The sequence below is a fragment of the Haliaeetus albicilla genome, chromosome Z (assembly GCF_947461875.1).
Source record: "Haliaeetus albicilla chromosome Z, bHalAlb1.1, whole genome shotgun sequence".
NCBI lineage: Eukaryota > Metazoa > Chordata > Aves > Accipitriformes > Accipitridae > Haliaeetus > Haliaeetus albicilla.
Window position 1 is genome coordinate 44,370,990 of NC_091516.1, and position 16,022 is coordinate 44,387,011.

Genomic DNA, 16,022 nt, shown 5'->3' on the forward strand with positions numbered 1-16,022 from the left:
ACACTGGTGGAAGAAAGCATCTGCAAGACTTAGTAAGGACAAGGATGCAGATCAAACACACCCAAAAAGCCTCTGCACAACAGGACTTTGCATATGAAGCCAGTGTTGACTACATGGCAAATAGAATATGCAGTAGAATATCAAAGGCTTTAACTACTCAGTGCCCTGTAATGTATTTCTAGCCTAAGATCTGCAGCTGGAGTGACAGCAGAAAACCAGAGAACTGCTTACCTTCAGAAGGCAGTGTCCTCAGTTCCACTGGAAGTGAGGTAAGCTCCTTAAGCCTGCTGCTCCAGTTTCCTAGAGCTTCTATCTTGTGTGATAAATTGGATAGGGAAGCAGTTTTTAAACTAAAGGTCTCAAGAGCTTATAGAGACAAACAGGACAGCCTCTCAAGAGACCAGGAACATTGCTGGCTGGTCAGTCACTAGCAAGGTGAAATCATTAGTAATTAAGAGAAATGCTTGCTCACACTGAATTCAAACACCCCTTGTCAAAAGGGAGAAGGAGACTTTCTTAATTAATCCAAAGTCAACACATTTTTCTGTTTAACAGATCTTTAATATCAGTAATGTGGGAAGTGACATCTCAGTGCACAATAGCACAGAGACTACAGTTTTGGAGGTTCTCCCATTTCAGACACAGAAAGGAAACATGAGGAAGAACATGCAATCAAACAATGATCAGCTCTAGATACATCATGAGGTTTGGTCCAAAAAAAACATTGAAACAATTAATCCAATTACTGCAAACATAGCTTCTCTGAGTAAGGTTAAGATGTTGCATTTGTAGTGTTTCCATTGCGCTCTCCTTCAGCGAACCAGAGGAGCCTGCTTGAGTGAGATGAGAACTGAACGCATGCGGGACACATCTTTTGCCTGCTTACTAGACTTGGGATTAAAGTCACAGAGCTGAGCCACACGTTCCCACTCAGTGCCTGGAAAAATGTCTTCTGCATCATTCACAAAGGCTTCTTCAGCTGCCCTAAAAGCAATGCAATGCACCTTGTGTTAATGCCCAACATATAAGGCACTTCTTCCCTCTTACAGGATGCAGTTTCTTTCAGCATGTTTCATAAATGTGACTTGACAGCTGCTTGTGAACATTATGGCTACTTAAGCTCCCACTGCCCCAACCCTGGAGATGAAAGTAGGTTGCAGTAGTATGCTATGCACAAGCAGTGTAGAGGATTGCTGTGTAAAATGTTGGAATACAGGTGTTTGGTTTTAAGAACAGCTATTGAGTCTTTGCCTAAGGAGTCACCACACAAACTTCCAGGAAGTCAAATACTCCTACACAGGCATTTTATTTATGGAGAAATGCCCAAGTCTTAACTAGCCTCTGCCACTTCATGGCTTCTGTTGGACACTTGCCAACTGGAAATTTACAACTCCCTGCAAGCATGTCTTAAAACAGATTCCATTTGAGGATTTAAATCAGCCCAAAGGCCTACAGGCCATCATAAAACTATCTGCTGATGATTCCCAATGCAGTAGTGAAGCAGCATGAATCAAAAGGAATTTAAGTCATTAATCACATGCTTGTGGGTGCTATAGGCTAAAGCATGTCTTGGCAGAGGAGATGACTTGTTTGAGGTCAGCTCACAGGATAAACACATTTCCCCTGCTCTCCCCTGAGGAGACTCTAAGGAGGCTTTGTATATGATGTACAGGTTAGTGCCAGTGGCTTCCCAGCTGTATCATTTTGGCATTGCTATGCTGCCAACAGCATTGCTTTAATAGAGGGATAACACTGCAGCATCTGGTTTACATGAACTGTGGGGCTTTGGGAGCTGCCTGAGTGCAAGAGCAGTAAGCATCAAGAGATCAAACCAAATCCATCTACTCCAACAAGCAGTACAGAAAAAGCAGTGAAGATGACTCTCCCATGAGGGTTCAGCACTGTTCACAGGGATGATAAGGTTACAGACACCACTGAAGACAAGGGTCACTACAACACTGCTACTTTATGTGACATGACGCTTTTAAGGGGCAGTGAAGATTTTTTTACTTAACTGTTCTAGGCTGTAGCAAGGATGATTTATGTTTGTGCTTAAAGGTGAAGAGAAGAAAAGAAACAAGGAGAGAAAGTTTAAGTCAGATACAGAAAATGAGAATGAGTTTAATGCAGATGATCAGCTGGCTGAGCATGCACTAGTAGCTTAGCCTACATTCAGGAAAACAGGCTGCCAATTTCATTCTGCAGCACTTAAACTGCACATTTGCATTGGATATATGAAAATAAGGGGTTTATCTGAAAAAATAATCTATCAAAATCAACTCCAAAAGACTTCAGAAAAGTCAACCACCACCTGTAAATCCATCATTTCACAAGTCTTTGTTTACATCCATCTACAGTTAGGTAAAATTCCACACTGGACCTTCAACATTAATGCACTCAAAGCCACGCCATGGCTCACCAATACACCTTCTAAAGGTGTCACCTCAGAATATGACATGGCCACACTCAATTCAAGACTACAAATTAAGGAAAGAAATTAAGATACAAGAACAAGCCAATGAACACTGCAATCCTTCCACCCCACAGAACCTAGCATACTCTTTGGGGCTTGAAAGTCATGGCTATATTCTCATTGATCTATTAGGCTGGCAAAATGTCTACACAGAGCTGCTCCTAAATGTTCCCCCAGCAGCTAATGCTGATTTTCCAATACCACCCTCTTGTACTTTTCATCTGTTCTCTAACAGCATCCTACTTCTATATGCACACACCTCTTCTACCCTGTTTTATAGCAGGTGATTGCCTTCTACCTTCCTTGGCTTGTGGAGCTTTATGTGCAAGCATTGCTTGAATATTTTTCTGATTATGTAGGCAAATGAGCACCAATCAGGAGCTCAATGCATACTACAGAGAATGCAGAGTTAGACTTTGTGCTTCTCTGTAGAAGTGACTAGGACTAAATACAGCACCCATTTGAGACTGCAGACGCTAACCCACATACCCAGCAAAGCATCTTGCTAAGCAGTGTTCACTGGCCTGAAAACAACTGTAAACCCCTACACCTAAAGGCTACTGAAGTCATTACCAAAATTCTAGTGCTATGTATACTACATGACTTAATCTGAAAGTGCTGGATGTTGTGCAGTGTATGGGATCCTTACAGGAAAACTGTACTTAATACTGCAGATCAGAGTCAGTCTAAAAAGTAAAAGCTATTCACTTTTATTAGCTTATACTGCCCTGAAATATTCAGAAGTTACCTTCAGGCATTCAGCACTATTTCTGATCCTCCATTACCTAGGTGACTAGCAAACAGAATTAGTAGTTAAGCAACATACACATAACCAATCACATCAGCGAAGGGTTGTTTGTAGAAAGCTTCATCTGCCACCCTAGGTAGCAAGTAGTCCAACAGGCAGGCAAGCAGGCAGGAGAAAAGAGATAAGGATGAGAAGTATGGAACACAGCTGAAGGCAGTTTTAACAAGCACATTAGCCTTGTATCACCTAGGCTTACTGTAACAGAAAAGCAGCTACCACATGGAATGTATCAATTAAGCCATTGCCTCAGAGGGGCAACACAAAAGCTCTGCTACATCCTAGAAGTTTGGACCAGCTAGTTTAGGACTGGATTCCCAGTGTTAGCATTAGGCTACTTCCAGTGGACAGAAACTACCATTAGGAGAGAGATCTCACCAGGCTGATGAGAATGCCAAACACTCCTTCTGCACAACAGTTGTTAAATGGACCCTGCTCCAGAATGCATACCCTGCACTCCAACACTGGCCACAATAAAAAGCTATGGGGTTTATAATGAGCTCTGGCCACCAACTAGAAGAGTGCCAATCCTGTTTCCCTTTCTTGGCCCAACCAAAAGACTGTACCTCAGTAAAGGCAGTGTCAAATCTGTAATTCTGTAGGAAGTATAGGCTCCTTTCTTCCTTTAGTAAGAAGTAGAGTCTACCTAGGACTCTACTTACTCAAGACGAACCTGCTGGCCGTTTTGATAAGAAAACTGGTGTTTCAAAAAAACAACTCATCTCAAAGTCTGTGGGTTCCCAAAGTATAAAGCAACCCTGACGATTACCTGGACAGAATTACACTGGCAACCCTAGGTCAGAAATAGAGATCCAAGTAGTATTAAGTCAGTACTATCACATTTACCTTTATGTAGCTTGTAGTCAAAATTCCAAAGGGAACCTCTAAGAAAGTGTAAGAGCTTACTAAACCAGCAGCCCAGTCATTAGTTTCTGCCCCAGGGCCCATAATTAGTCAATTCAAACCTAACATAGACACAAGTCATCATTTAGTTCTTCTCTAGCAGAACTGAGCCAGGTTATTTATCAAACACTTCCAAAAGCAGCAGCCAAAGTTTTTAAGATATCTAATGAAATAACTTTTAGCAAAGACTAACTAGAAGGCCACTTCCATGTGTTCCAAAGACAGCAAGTAAGATTGCTAGTCTCAAGGTAGGTAATTACAGTCACTGAAGACCTGTGCACTAGAAGCATGCAAACAAGTGGGTAGATTAAACTTTTTCTGGCCACATTCAAACTTTGTGTCTTAAGGAATCTTCAGCAATTCTGGTTCCTTATGTTAATGCTTTCTGTTGCTATTCTTGAACATTTAATCTAGATTCTAAAAAAACTTAAAAAGATAGTCTACCACTGGAGACCCATTTCTTAGTAGGAGAGGTTACTCTAATGATCTGAAGGACTAGTGCATTAGGACATACTAGAAGTATTCTAACCTCCCTCCCCCATTACTTTCATATCCAGTACCACAACTCTTCAGATGGTTGGAGAAACCTTACCTGTTGCTGGCTTTTGTTTTCTGGAGCTTTTCATCTTGCCTTGCATACCACTCCTCCAACTCCTTTATTGCTTTCTCCTTCCATTCTGCTTCCTGCTTCCGTGAGTTGGCATCTGAAGATTTAAGAATTGATCTGTCAGTTTGTTGCAGCTGGATCTTGCTAACATTTCAGCTGATGGCTCAGGGTGCACTCTAGTACAAGACAGTTGCTTATCTACTCAGATAAGGGTTAGGAGCTTTCCTGATTTAGGCCATGAGAACTCTTAAATATCATGAACATTCAGAGGATTAGCCAAACAGAATGCCTCTGCTGCAGAACTGGCACAGTCCACTTCAGTTTAGGGTAGGTATTTGTAGACTGATTCAGTAAGTCTGTTGGCCTGCAAACTGTTCAGAAACAGAAACAAGTCACCTTGCTATGCTAGTGCTAGAACAAAGCTCAGTAAAGCCTCTGTGCTTAGACAAAGTTAGCCTGGTACTCGACATGTATCTGCTGTAACTAGCCCAGAAGAGGAGCAACAGGCTCAGCTCTATCCAGATTCACATTGTACAGAAGATTCTGTCCTAACAGTTTCAAGCAAAGCCTCCTCCCTAATGTAAGTGGAAAGCATACCAGTTTGTAGGCTCTTAGAAGCTGTCCACAGGTAGGTATCACTGCATTTGACAACAGTATTTATTTTAGTTACTAGTACATTACTTAATTTAGCTATTAGATTAAGATCCATGTGACAGACAGCCTCAGCAATTACAAAATGAGCAAACTTTATCCTTTGAAAAAAGTGCTGATGGCCACAGTATTTATTCACTCTTTTCTACTGATAAAAGCTGTTCATTTTCTGTCAGCTTATTTGCAAGTAAAGGGCAGGCCACATGAATACTCTTAAGGTTCAGAAAGCCACTTGCTTGCCAATTCCTACACCAGTATTAAGTCTGCTTACTGGAAGACTCATCCAGACTTGCTGCTCAAACTCAAGAAGCATGTTAGATTCCCAAAAGCCAGAAGCCATGGTTGAGAATTCTGCTGCTTAAGAAGCTGCCACTAAGTTACTCACAAGAAAGAACACCACAGCAACAAACATCCCCCCTTACCAAGTTGCTCCAGACGCTCCTTTTGTTCCTCTCTCCACTTACGAATACTCTCTGGTTCTGACTGCAGTCGATCTGCTTGGGATATGGCAGCATAGGAGTCTATTGGACCATTACTCTCCTTAAAGGGAAGGAACAGTAATGTCATTTATACATGACAACTGAATATTTCAGATAACTGCCTACTAGCTACATAAAATTAAACTATTTGAACTGAGCACATAACACATTTCCACCATTAACATGAAAAACGTCTTGCCACAAACTATAGTAGGATTGAAGCAAATTAATTCAGGACTGAATTCATTAATTCAGCAATCAATGATCAAACACAAATTCAAGCTGACTGCGAAGTCAAACTGTGCCAGAGCTCTATGCCTGAAGAAGGCAGAAGACAATGCCTAGCACCTCACTATGCAGTTGTAGGCCTAGAGAACATCCAGTTAATTTCACCTTAATATTTGCTGTGAAAGTAATTTTATTTTTTTACCATTTCATGCACAGGAGTTTAAAACATTCTCTGTAACTTATTTGTCTACTTCAGAGACATTTGCAAACTGAACTGATATGAAAAGCCAATGTCCTTTAAAGATATTACAGAATTTAGATTGCTGTGTGCAGCTTAGAACACAAGGGGTATTTCAACATTTAAGCATCAAAACAGCGTGATTACTAGCATACTTTTTACTATACAATAGCTTAAAGACTTGCAATGAAAAAGGCTATGACAATACACCAGATTCGCAAAGCTAATGAATATTGTGCTATTTACCACAGAGGATACTCCAAGTCCAACAACTTTTATTGGTTCACCCTACTATTAAAAGACCTAAGAAATACCACTCCTGACAGTACCACATAGATTGCAGCTGACAACAGATTCAGCTGCATCTTGCCCCTCTTTGGACCTCCTGTAGCCCTCAATGAAGGAATAATGCAAAGAGAAGGAGCTAGGATGGTGCAACAGCACCAGGCTTCACATTCAATCGAACCCAAAATGAATTGGCCAATTGCAGGGCCAAACTAGTTACAAGTAGCTAAAACAAAAGTTATATATAGCCCATTCAGTCTATTCTTCCTTATTAAGATGAAGTTCTATCAACCAAAGCAGCTGGTCACTTAGAACTGCAAACAGAAAATCAAGATATTTCATCTACCTTCTGTTGTATAAGGAAGCAAAAAGGGCCAGTAAGACACCTTTTCTCATCAATCTCACAGCAATGGTGAGAATATAAAAATTTTAGCAGCAGTGAAAGCTGTTTGTGTCTCCACAAAGCTCAGTGTTCACTTAAAACTCTATGGAGAAGTAGCTCATATGCTGCCCTGTTCCCAAGCATTCATTTAATCAGGGCTATCCAGCCAAATATGATACCAGGCCATGACAATGCCTTAACCAAGCTGGTGTGAAATTCAGTTACAACACAGGGATTGCCTCATGCCTCATTCCTCTCTGACACTAATAAAGCAAGTATCTCCTCCTTCCTTCATTACCATGGCTGACTAACATGGTTTCATACTATGATCGAGCTATTTAGCCAGCAGCTTAATTTCATGCAACTTTATATCCCTAAGTGTATAATGTTTTCAGTCAGCACCTTGTAAGACGAATCCTGGTAAGACAACCAGGATGCAAGAATTATCCTTAAAGAATAAGTAATTCAGAAAACTTGGCTTTAAACTAGGTAGTCAGAGGATGCTTTCAGCTTATTAGCTAGTGGCAAGTCAACACTAAGTCATACAACAGAGCCTGTCAGTCTGCTTACAGTGGTTATGTCCTATTAAGTCATAATTCAAAATGGACTGCTGCTTTAAGCTGCCTCTAAGTTCAGAGGAGGGGCATATTAAGAGCATTAACAGCTTTATGAGATAAGCTACCAGAATAGAAGTTCCTCCTCAGAGGTGAGATAAAAGTACATTAGAGACAAGAAATGGGAAGTATTAGTCTAGATTAAGGTAAAGTTCTCAGAGTAGAACAGCACATTCTAAGTACGGAATATTTCTGTCTTACCTGATAGACATCTCCATTAACCACTCCATCAACAGCACCTGTAAAGAAGTGACTGTAGTTTAGCCATTTGAGAAAAGACAGAACAGCCAGATTTACTGATTTCCGTAAATTGTATGGAAAGCTTTACTAGAGTATCTAATGTGGAGTTATGCAAAGAGTGTTACTTGAACCCTGCAGGGTCACCTCCTTATGTCTGCACTTTACCGGATAGGCACAAGAAAGCAAGTGAGCCATTATTCTACAGAACCAGTAATATAAGTTCATTTCTTCATCTTGAGATCATGCTTCAGACTACACAAACAGCAGAGCTGATACTGCTGAGAAGCTGCCACAGACAGTGTTCTAAAGTTACTCCCACTTTCTCCTCCCTGTCTTAGAAGGTGACTACTCAACAACTGTACAGAATTTAAGCAGCATGACTCTCACAGTTTTAGTCTCTACCTGAAAGATTAACAATCCTGCAGCTAACACTTAGTAATTCTTATCCTAGTTTGGTTACCTCCTAATTCCTAATCAGCTCAAAAGATATAGCTAACATTCCTAGCAAAGTCACCTTTCTGCTACCTTCTGTGATGACATGTTTGATAGCTTCCCACTTCAGCTGCAGCCTTACTCCCACTGAAGTGACACTGGCAGTAGAGCCTCAGGAACAGGATCGTCTAGGAATCTTTGCCACAGAACCCTAAAATTTCACCTTATTAAAACACAGCCATAGGGAACATATGTCAGTTGCAAGACAAACATTTGAGTTTGTGAAACTATTTAAATCTCCAGACTATGCAAAACATACCAAGATTTTCCAGAACTTCTAAATCTCAGGAAGGCTTCTCTCTGGAACAGTGCTAAGTAACATCTGCCTGTGTGATATAACAAGTCATGTTACTACCTTTGTCTCACCCATAATGCCACCATGGATAAACTTATCACACAGAAGCGTTTCCACCATGTTAAAACGCTCTTCAATGAAAGAAGATACTGTACCAAAGTCACACAATAGTAAGCAGAAAATCAAGTTATTTTGCACCACCTTCTTAAATAAGATAGATAATTCACCTAAAACTAAGAGCACTGTGCTGCAGTATCCTCTATTTCTTCGTGGCTATGTATGCCCCAGTTTCACACGAGCAGTGTTAATGGCACACAGGAAGCTCTTCATACTCCTTTATCAGGGAACTAGGCAAGTATTAAGTCCGTATCACTGAGCTCTGAATAGCAATCATTAACTGTATTAGGTAAAGGACTGTAAAGTCATCAGTTCAAACATGGTAGTTAAGTTGGAAGATACTAGTCTCCAAGAACATAGTTACTAACTTCAGTAGGGGAAGACTCAAGTTAACGAAAACTAGCTTTACAGTTATGAGAACCTCATCTTTTATAACTAGACTCCTATATCTGAAAGGTTGTAGCTACTTTGTTTAATTGCTACTCCTCTGCAAGTTACAGGAGCTAGAAAGAACTGGTTTGAGAGGCACGTAAAGCTAACAGCTTCTGTCTGCTTCACAGCAGCTACCCTGCACATCACTTAACATCAATCTGGATGCTCCCTCAGAGCACATTTGTAGACATCACTGCACATACACTGACTTGGGCAGTTACAGCTACAATTAACAGTTCTACTAAATAGGTTTATGAAGACTAAAGCCCACAAAGAAAACATGCCTACACTTCACTGTCCTTCAATTTAAGTCCATCTGCACCACAGACGCATGCTGCAGCTGTTCACCTTCTTTTGACAGGGCTGGAATTAAAGCGAAGCCAGGGACTATAACTCATATTGACATTAACAGCTTGAATAAGCCAGCTGCCCACTCTGTTTACCTTGGAAGAGCAGAGAGCAATTCACACATTCAGACAATCAAACTGCAGACATAAGTTTATTGCTAGAACACCCAAGAGAGGCTAGCCTTTAAATATATGTAGTTCTCACCTCGAGAAGGAAGGCAGTTGTTTCATGACAGAGACTCCTTGGGTAGCACTGACTCACCACCTAGGTGAGAGGGCTAGTAAGTCTTAAAGATTCTTCCAAGAACTGTGATAATATGATTAAGTTTTTTTGTTACACTAAAAAACATTCATTAAGGTCTTCACTACTCAGGCTGGTAGTCTGCTGAGGTAAAAGGAACACCACCATTGCTGAGGGCTGCAGCTGAGATAAAACAGATGTGTTTGTCTCAGGGCCGCTTTTATTCTGCATAGAAACAGCCACTAACTGGCACAGAGATAGGTGTTTCCAGAGGGCACCCACATCAGAAGCATTAAAGATGTTAAAACAAACTTCCCATCTGTTTTGAGCTCCCTGGAACTGTGTTTAAGATGCAGTCAGCATGCTGACTGAGCATATTGCAAGCAGAAAAGGAAATGGCACTGTACCAGTATGCTGTCGTATGGAAGGAAGTATGCTAACCAGAACAAGACCAATAGTCAAACATTCTTTGATTTCAGCTCTCCAGTCTCAGTGTTTGTGTAATTCAGTATGAAGTCTAGAAAAACTATCTGCTTGCCAGCCTTCATATCAGTAATCAATGCTAGCTGTGTATCAGATTTCTTTGTCCACAGAAACATGTAATTTAATGCCCAACTTCCCACAGAAAAAGCCTAAATACTGTTACTGCTATCTCTCATCATGTTTTTATTGGCCATGAACAATAAGAGCTCTCTACTGGCTTCAGAATCCATCCAATTCTATCACAGTATTGCACCTTGAAGGTCCTGAAGTTAACATTGCACACTTAGAACTATTCTAGTTAGTAATGATCCATATTCCTTGGTGTTTGCTTCTGAACTTAAGGTAAAGCTTTATTTCTAAGGATACTGTTAGAAAGAACACATCCAAACATCTACATTTCTGTAACACAACCTGACAATAAGTAATAACGAACTTCCACCCAGCAACCCATATAGTTTTCAGAGTCTGGAAGGGTTCGGAGAGGATAAGCCCTATCAGCTACCTTGCATTCACAGGAGAGAAATAACAGCCAAGCTTGGCAGAAACAGACAGCTAGAATCAGTGCCCTCCACATATACTACAGCTTACAAAAGAAAGGGCTGGGTAGCTTGAAGATAAATACAACAGTTTTGTCACTTCAGTCCTACAAGTCAACATATAGCTTCAGAGGCATATCACAATGATGATCAACTACTCTCAGGGCAACTACCTGCATTAATACTAGACTCAGTACTACTTGGCATAAAAGGAAGTTTGCTTAGCCTTGTTCACTAGCCTCTCTGAAAGTCTTACCTCAATGCAAAAGACAACAGCTATCAGAAGAGTCAGAGGGAGCTCCCTTTTTGGAGAGGTAGCTCTTCTAACACAAGTCCAACAGTTTAACACATGGATTAGTTTCTCCTCAGGTCTTCCTACCCAGCTATGCTTTGGAAAATATCCTCATGCAGGAGAAATGGAGAAATGAACTTCAATATGACCATTCATAAAAGTACTTTTATGACCTACTTTCAACATCTCTTTTAAACAATAAGTACTCTACTTCTTCATTGCTACTTTGAGTGAACCTGTAGCAATAGTTAAAGCAACAGAAGAACATAACCAAGTTTAATATATTCTGGCATAAGGTTAAGTAACTTCATCACTCAAGGCCTAGTTTCCTATCCTTTTTCCCTTGGGCACAGATCATGCTTCCACTTCACCTATGTCTCATCCATAAGAGGATGAGAAAGAAGAAATCTCCTCCAAAGTTTTTGTTTAGATAGTTATCCAAGAAACTGCGGCAGAAATAGGTTTTCTAGCTATAACTCATTCTCACACCTGTGTGCAAAATAAAGGCAAGCAGGTCAGGAAAAGCGCTTTTCCTGTGTTTTAGTTCTAACCTGCTGTCATACCAAAACTCATTAGAATTCCCTTATTTTTAATATATTAAATAGGCTAGTACTAGAGCACATCTTCCTCTCTCTGCCATAATGCTGTGCCATAAAAGCTTCTGTAATTTCCCAATAGATATAGTATTCTCTTGTAAACAGAAAAATAGTTTTTTCTGCCATGAGCTTTATAATAATGCAATACCACCACAAGACAGCAAATACAAGTTAAACAGATACCATCCCTTTATTATACCTTTCTCAGTCCTACCTTATGGTGTTCTGAAGCCTCAAGATACTGATTGCATAGGAAAACCCAGAACCATAGCCATTCAAATGATTAAGAAAAAATATCAATAGTCACAAACAAGTTAACTCTTTTTGTCTGTGGTGCTAACTAGAGCAGACAGGAAGAAAACAATTCTTTCCTAAATAATTTTCAAGTGAGTTGATAATCAGTCCCTGAAAGGCTATTAAATGTGGTTTATGGACAAACTACCAAGCGCAGTTAAGTTTCTTAATTGCTAGAAAGGCTCCTGAGCCTCTTCAGAAGCTGGAGAAACTTCATTCATTCAAGTTCATATAAAAATGACAGAGCTTGAAACTGTGAAGGCAGTGTTTGAGACTAGACAGCCTACATTAAATCTGTGCATATTTCCATGATTGTTAACATTTAAAACTGCTTGTCTTTGAATGTAATTCTCCACAAGAAGCTACTTGACAAGCTGTCACAAGGTTTTTGTATTGACATAGAGGTTCTAGAAGCCACACACTTCAACCTGAATTCACTCTCTCCTGCTCAGAGGACATAGCAAGTCAACTGCTATAACCTGAAGACCTAGTACAGTCAGACTGGAGAGAATTGAAGAATTTGAGTGTGAACAAATGCAGGCATTGATTTATCACCAAAATCTCATAAAAGACCAAGTTACTAATAACTAGGCAACAGCACTGTATTACTTGATTTATACAGTCCCTCCTGTTTTCTGAGTGAGACACATGAGCTTGGCAACATTCTGCCGTTCCCCCCACACTCACCCAGTATCCACCATTACTACAATTAACAGAAATATACACTAATATCAGGTTTTTGATATTGATATTAACAGTTCATGGAGTTCACTACTGTCCATGTATTTGTCTAAACTTTTTTTTTTAAGAGGCTGCAATTTAAAAACTGTTTGTTGTGTGAGACACCATGTTTCTCACAAATGTATTTCAGGAACTTGGTGACTCCTCCTCACAATATTTGAAGTTAAGATCCTCAAACTTCAGCTGAGAGCTACCTGAGTTATGACTTTTGGCCCAGTCTTTAGAAAGAAAACTTATCCAACAGACCTGTAAATAAGGAGTTCAAAAAGGTTACAGTTAAAAAAAGTAAATCCACAAATCCCTGATCACAATGCTTACAGATTTACATAAGACTTTGTATTATTTCAAGAATAAATTTGCATCCACCTATTTAACATAATTACATAATTAACATACTTACATAACAGTTCAGTGAACTAATATGGACTAGAGCTGTCTGCTATTTGTTAGGATACCAATGAGATAAGAAACCTCAAACACAAATGGAAACAGAAGTCATTAGATCATTTGTCATCATGCCTGAACCACTACATTTTGTACTGTTGCAGTCCGCACTTTTTAACAAGGAGGGAGCAAGTACAGGCTCCGACAGTCAACAAATGGATGTTCTGCTAAAAAATGGGACTACCAGAAGTCCACAAGCACAACCTGCTATGCCTATTTAACAGGCCAGAGAATAAATGCAATCCCAGTGCATACAAGCAAGGCAGAAGACATACAGATCACTTCGACTTCCCAGATCCTTAGATCATATTACCATATTCATTATTTTATGACCTTCCTTCTAGAGAAAATTCTCCAATAACAGTCTTGCATTCCATGATAAGTCAACTTACGTGTCTTGAGAAAAAAAACTCTTGAAAAGCAGCTGAAGAACTACTTTTACATATCAAACCAATCCAGAAGTATTTAACAAGTTGACTTTTTGACAAGTAATCACTCTGCAACAGCCACATTGCATGCATGTAGAGATGGTACAGATCTAGTTGGTTCTAGCACCTTGTGAGAAAGGCTGATGTCAGAACTTTCTCCAAAGAAATTAGTCCTCAAAGAACTACTTTAACATTCCAGAGTCTGTTTGGAATGTAAAGACCATATAAGGCATAATGCTTGTCTGAGGCTTCAGAAAGTAAGAGGGGAAGTGTCCACTGTGTCTGTTTCTGCACTATACATAGAATATGGAAGTCAAGTTACATCTGATATCAAAACAGGATAGTGTTCTGATAACGATTATCCTCATTTCTAGTGCCTGAGCAAGTTACTCCCCTGCAAACACCGTTTTTACAGGAAGTATGTAGTCTGTATGTTTTGAACTTCAAGAATGAGCTGACTCTAAGGGCTGCACTACCACTAAATAAGCACGGGAAGCAGCAGGTCTCCATTACTCAGTTTATCTAGTTTGGCTTTATTCCAAGCGATACTATGATCCTGCACGCTCATACATAAGATATGCCAGTAATTTCAGAAATCAAGTTACATGGTGAAGACTTAATTCTAAAGATGTTCCAAGACTGAACCGGGGAGCAAAGTTATTCAACTTAGCCTGAAGAGTGGCATCTTCCTGAAGTGACAAAGGAATGTCACATGAGAGCAAATATGTTCCTATGGACCCAGTGACAAGCATAAGTAAAGTCTTCCAAGAGCATTGAAACTTCAGTTAAGTGCAGCACCATCCTACATTCACAACTCCTTTCCACTTAGACTTCCACTAAAAAACCTAAACTTTTTGTAATCAGAAGTGTTCATTCAGAGCTGCTTTAGCTACTGTTAGACTAACTGAAAACACACTAAACTCCAGTTCCCAACATACATAGCCACCCTCCTCTAAATCTAACGGGGTTCTGCAGTGCCAGTTTTCTCACATTCAGTACAAAGGTTACCAAGGAACAAAGGCTAGAGGCTTAGTAAAAGTAAACATTAGCTCAACTGCTAGCATACTTTAAGACTAGGATCGCTGCCGCTGAAGACAGAAACACAAGTGGCAGGACACAACCTACTGACTTATTCTGGTTTCAGTGGATCTTCATTTCAGGCTGGCTCCTGGATTAGAAAGGGATCAGTGTTACTCAGCAGTGTTCTCGACAGGCTACGCTTCAGCAAGCCTGGGCACCCAGGCGTCTTTAGGAGATATAAACACCACCCCATTTGAGGGAGCAGAGAGATAACTTACACGAGGCAGAACACACCCAGGACGACCAAGGCAGCATGCCTGCACGGCCCGGACCTGATCCCGGGACCATCCCCGGGCAGGCAGGCCCGGCCCACAGGCAGCATGTGCTCCGGACAGAAAGCCGAGGCGGGGGCCCCGCCGGCACCGCCACCTCCCGGTCACGGGGCCTCCGAGGGAGAAGGGAAGCTGCGAAGCCCCGCCAGGCCGAGACCGCTCTCCTCCCCGCCCCACCCGCCGGACGCCGCGCCTCCCCTCGCGGGGCCCCTCCGCGCGTACCCGAGTCGGGGCCCTCCGGAACCTGCAGCGCCGACGGCACCTCGCCGCTGTCCAGGATACTGTAGCCCTCGTCGTTCTCGATGCCCGCGATCTCGTTCTCCTGCTGCGCCAGGAAAGCGGCGGCAGGATCCTCCTCGGCGCCGTCCAGCGCCCCGTTATCGACGGCCGCCATCGGCTGCTGCTGACTACCGAAGAGCTCCAGGTCGGCCATAGGGACGGGAAGCGGCGGCGGCGGCGGCGGCGGCGGCGGCGGCGGCGGCGGCGGCGGCGGCGGCGGCGGCGGCGGCGGCGGCGGCGGCGGCGGCACCGAGTCGTGAGCAGCTGCAGCTTCCGCACCTGCGCCTACGCCAGAAAACAGCGCGGAAGGGGAGGGCGCCCAGCCTGTGCCAATGAGAGTCGAGCACCGCCCAGCCGTACAGCCACTCAGCGAGCGGCGGCGGGACTAACGGGACTCTCCGCGTGATGCCTTGGCCTCCAGCCCACCAGCGCCAAGAGCGCGGTGGGGAGCTGGAGAAGGCGGGGCGCCGGCGGCGGGGCGGGGCGGGGCCGCGGGCCGGCAGTCCAGCCCCTGTCACCTCCCCACAGACGTTGGCGCGCGGAGGAGTTGGGTGGCGGCGGGCGCCAGTGGGCGACCACGCCGTGGGGTCCGGCCTGGGCCCTCGCCTCTTGCGCACGCAGCGGTCGGCTCGGCGGGCCCGTTCGGTACCGACAGGCCCGTGCTCCCGCCTCGGGCAGCGAGCAGCATTTGCCCTGCGGCAGGGACTGACTGTCCGTCGCCTTTCTGTCGCCACCCCGTTAAGTGAAG

At 42.5% G+C, this 16,022-nt stretch overlaps 1 protein-coding gene across 5 annotated transcripts; it reads right to left on the reverse strand.

Moving 5' to 3' along the window:
• Positions 1-539: 539 nt before the first annotated feature.
• Positions 540-15,428, reverse strand: CLTA (clathrin light chain A). Of its 5 annotated transcripts, none has more exons than XM_069777524.1 (7): positions 15,218-15,428; positions 7,867-7,904; positions 5,862-5,979; positions 4,774-4,885; positions 3,300-3,353; positions 2,016-2,051; positions 540-984 (listed from the first exon to the last, which is right to left on the reverse strand). In XM_069777524.1, the coding sequence occupies exons 1-7, from the start codon at positions 15,426-15,428 to the stop codon at positions 813-815; spliced, it is 741 nt and encodes a 246-aa protein (XP_069633625.1). In that variant the 3' UTR covers positions 540-812. The 5 variants fall into 5 exon arrangements, with proteins under 5 accessions (XP_069633625.1, XP_009912031.1, XP_069633628.1 ...); XM_009913729.2 differs by lacking the exon at positions 15,218-15,428 and adding an exon at positions 14,942-15,094; XM_069777527.1 differs by lacking the exon at positions 3,300-3,353.
• Between the last annotated feature and the right edge of the window lie 594 nt (positions 15,429-16,022).

Excerpts from the sequence above, each read along its gene's own strand:
- CLTA (XM_069777524.1), bottom strand. The coding sequence starts at position 15,428 with ATGGCCGACCTGGAGCTCTTCGGTAGTCAGCAGCAGCCGATGGCGGCC. Across the intron at positions 3,354-4,773 it reads AAAACAAAAGCCAGCAACAG|GGTGGCAGATGAAGCTTTCT; the intron begins GTAAGGTTTCTC and ends CTTGCTACCTAG. Across the intron at positions 985-2,015 it reads CCTTGCTACAGCCTAGAACA|GGCAGCTGAAGAAGCCTTTG; the intron begins GTTAAGTAAAAA and ends CATTGCTTTTAG.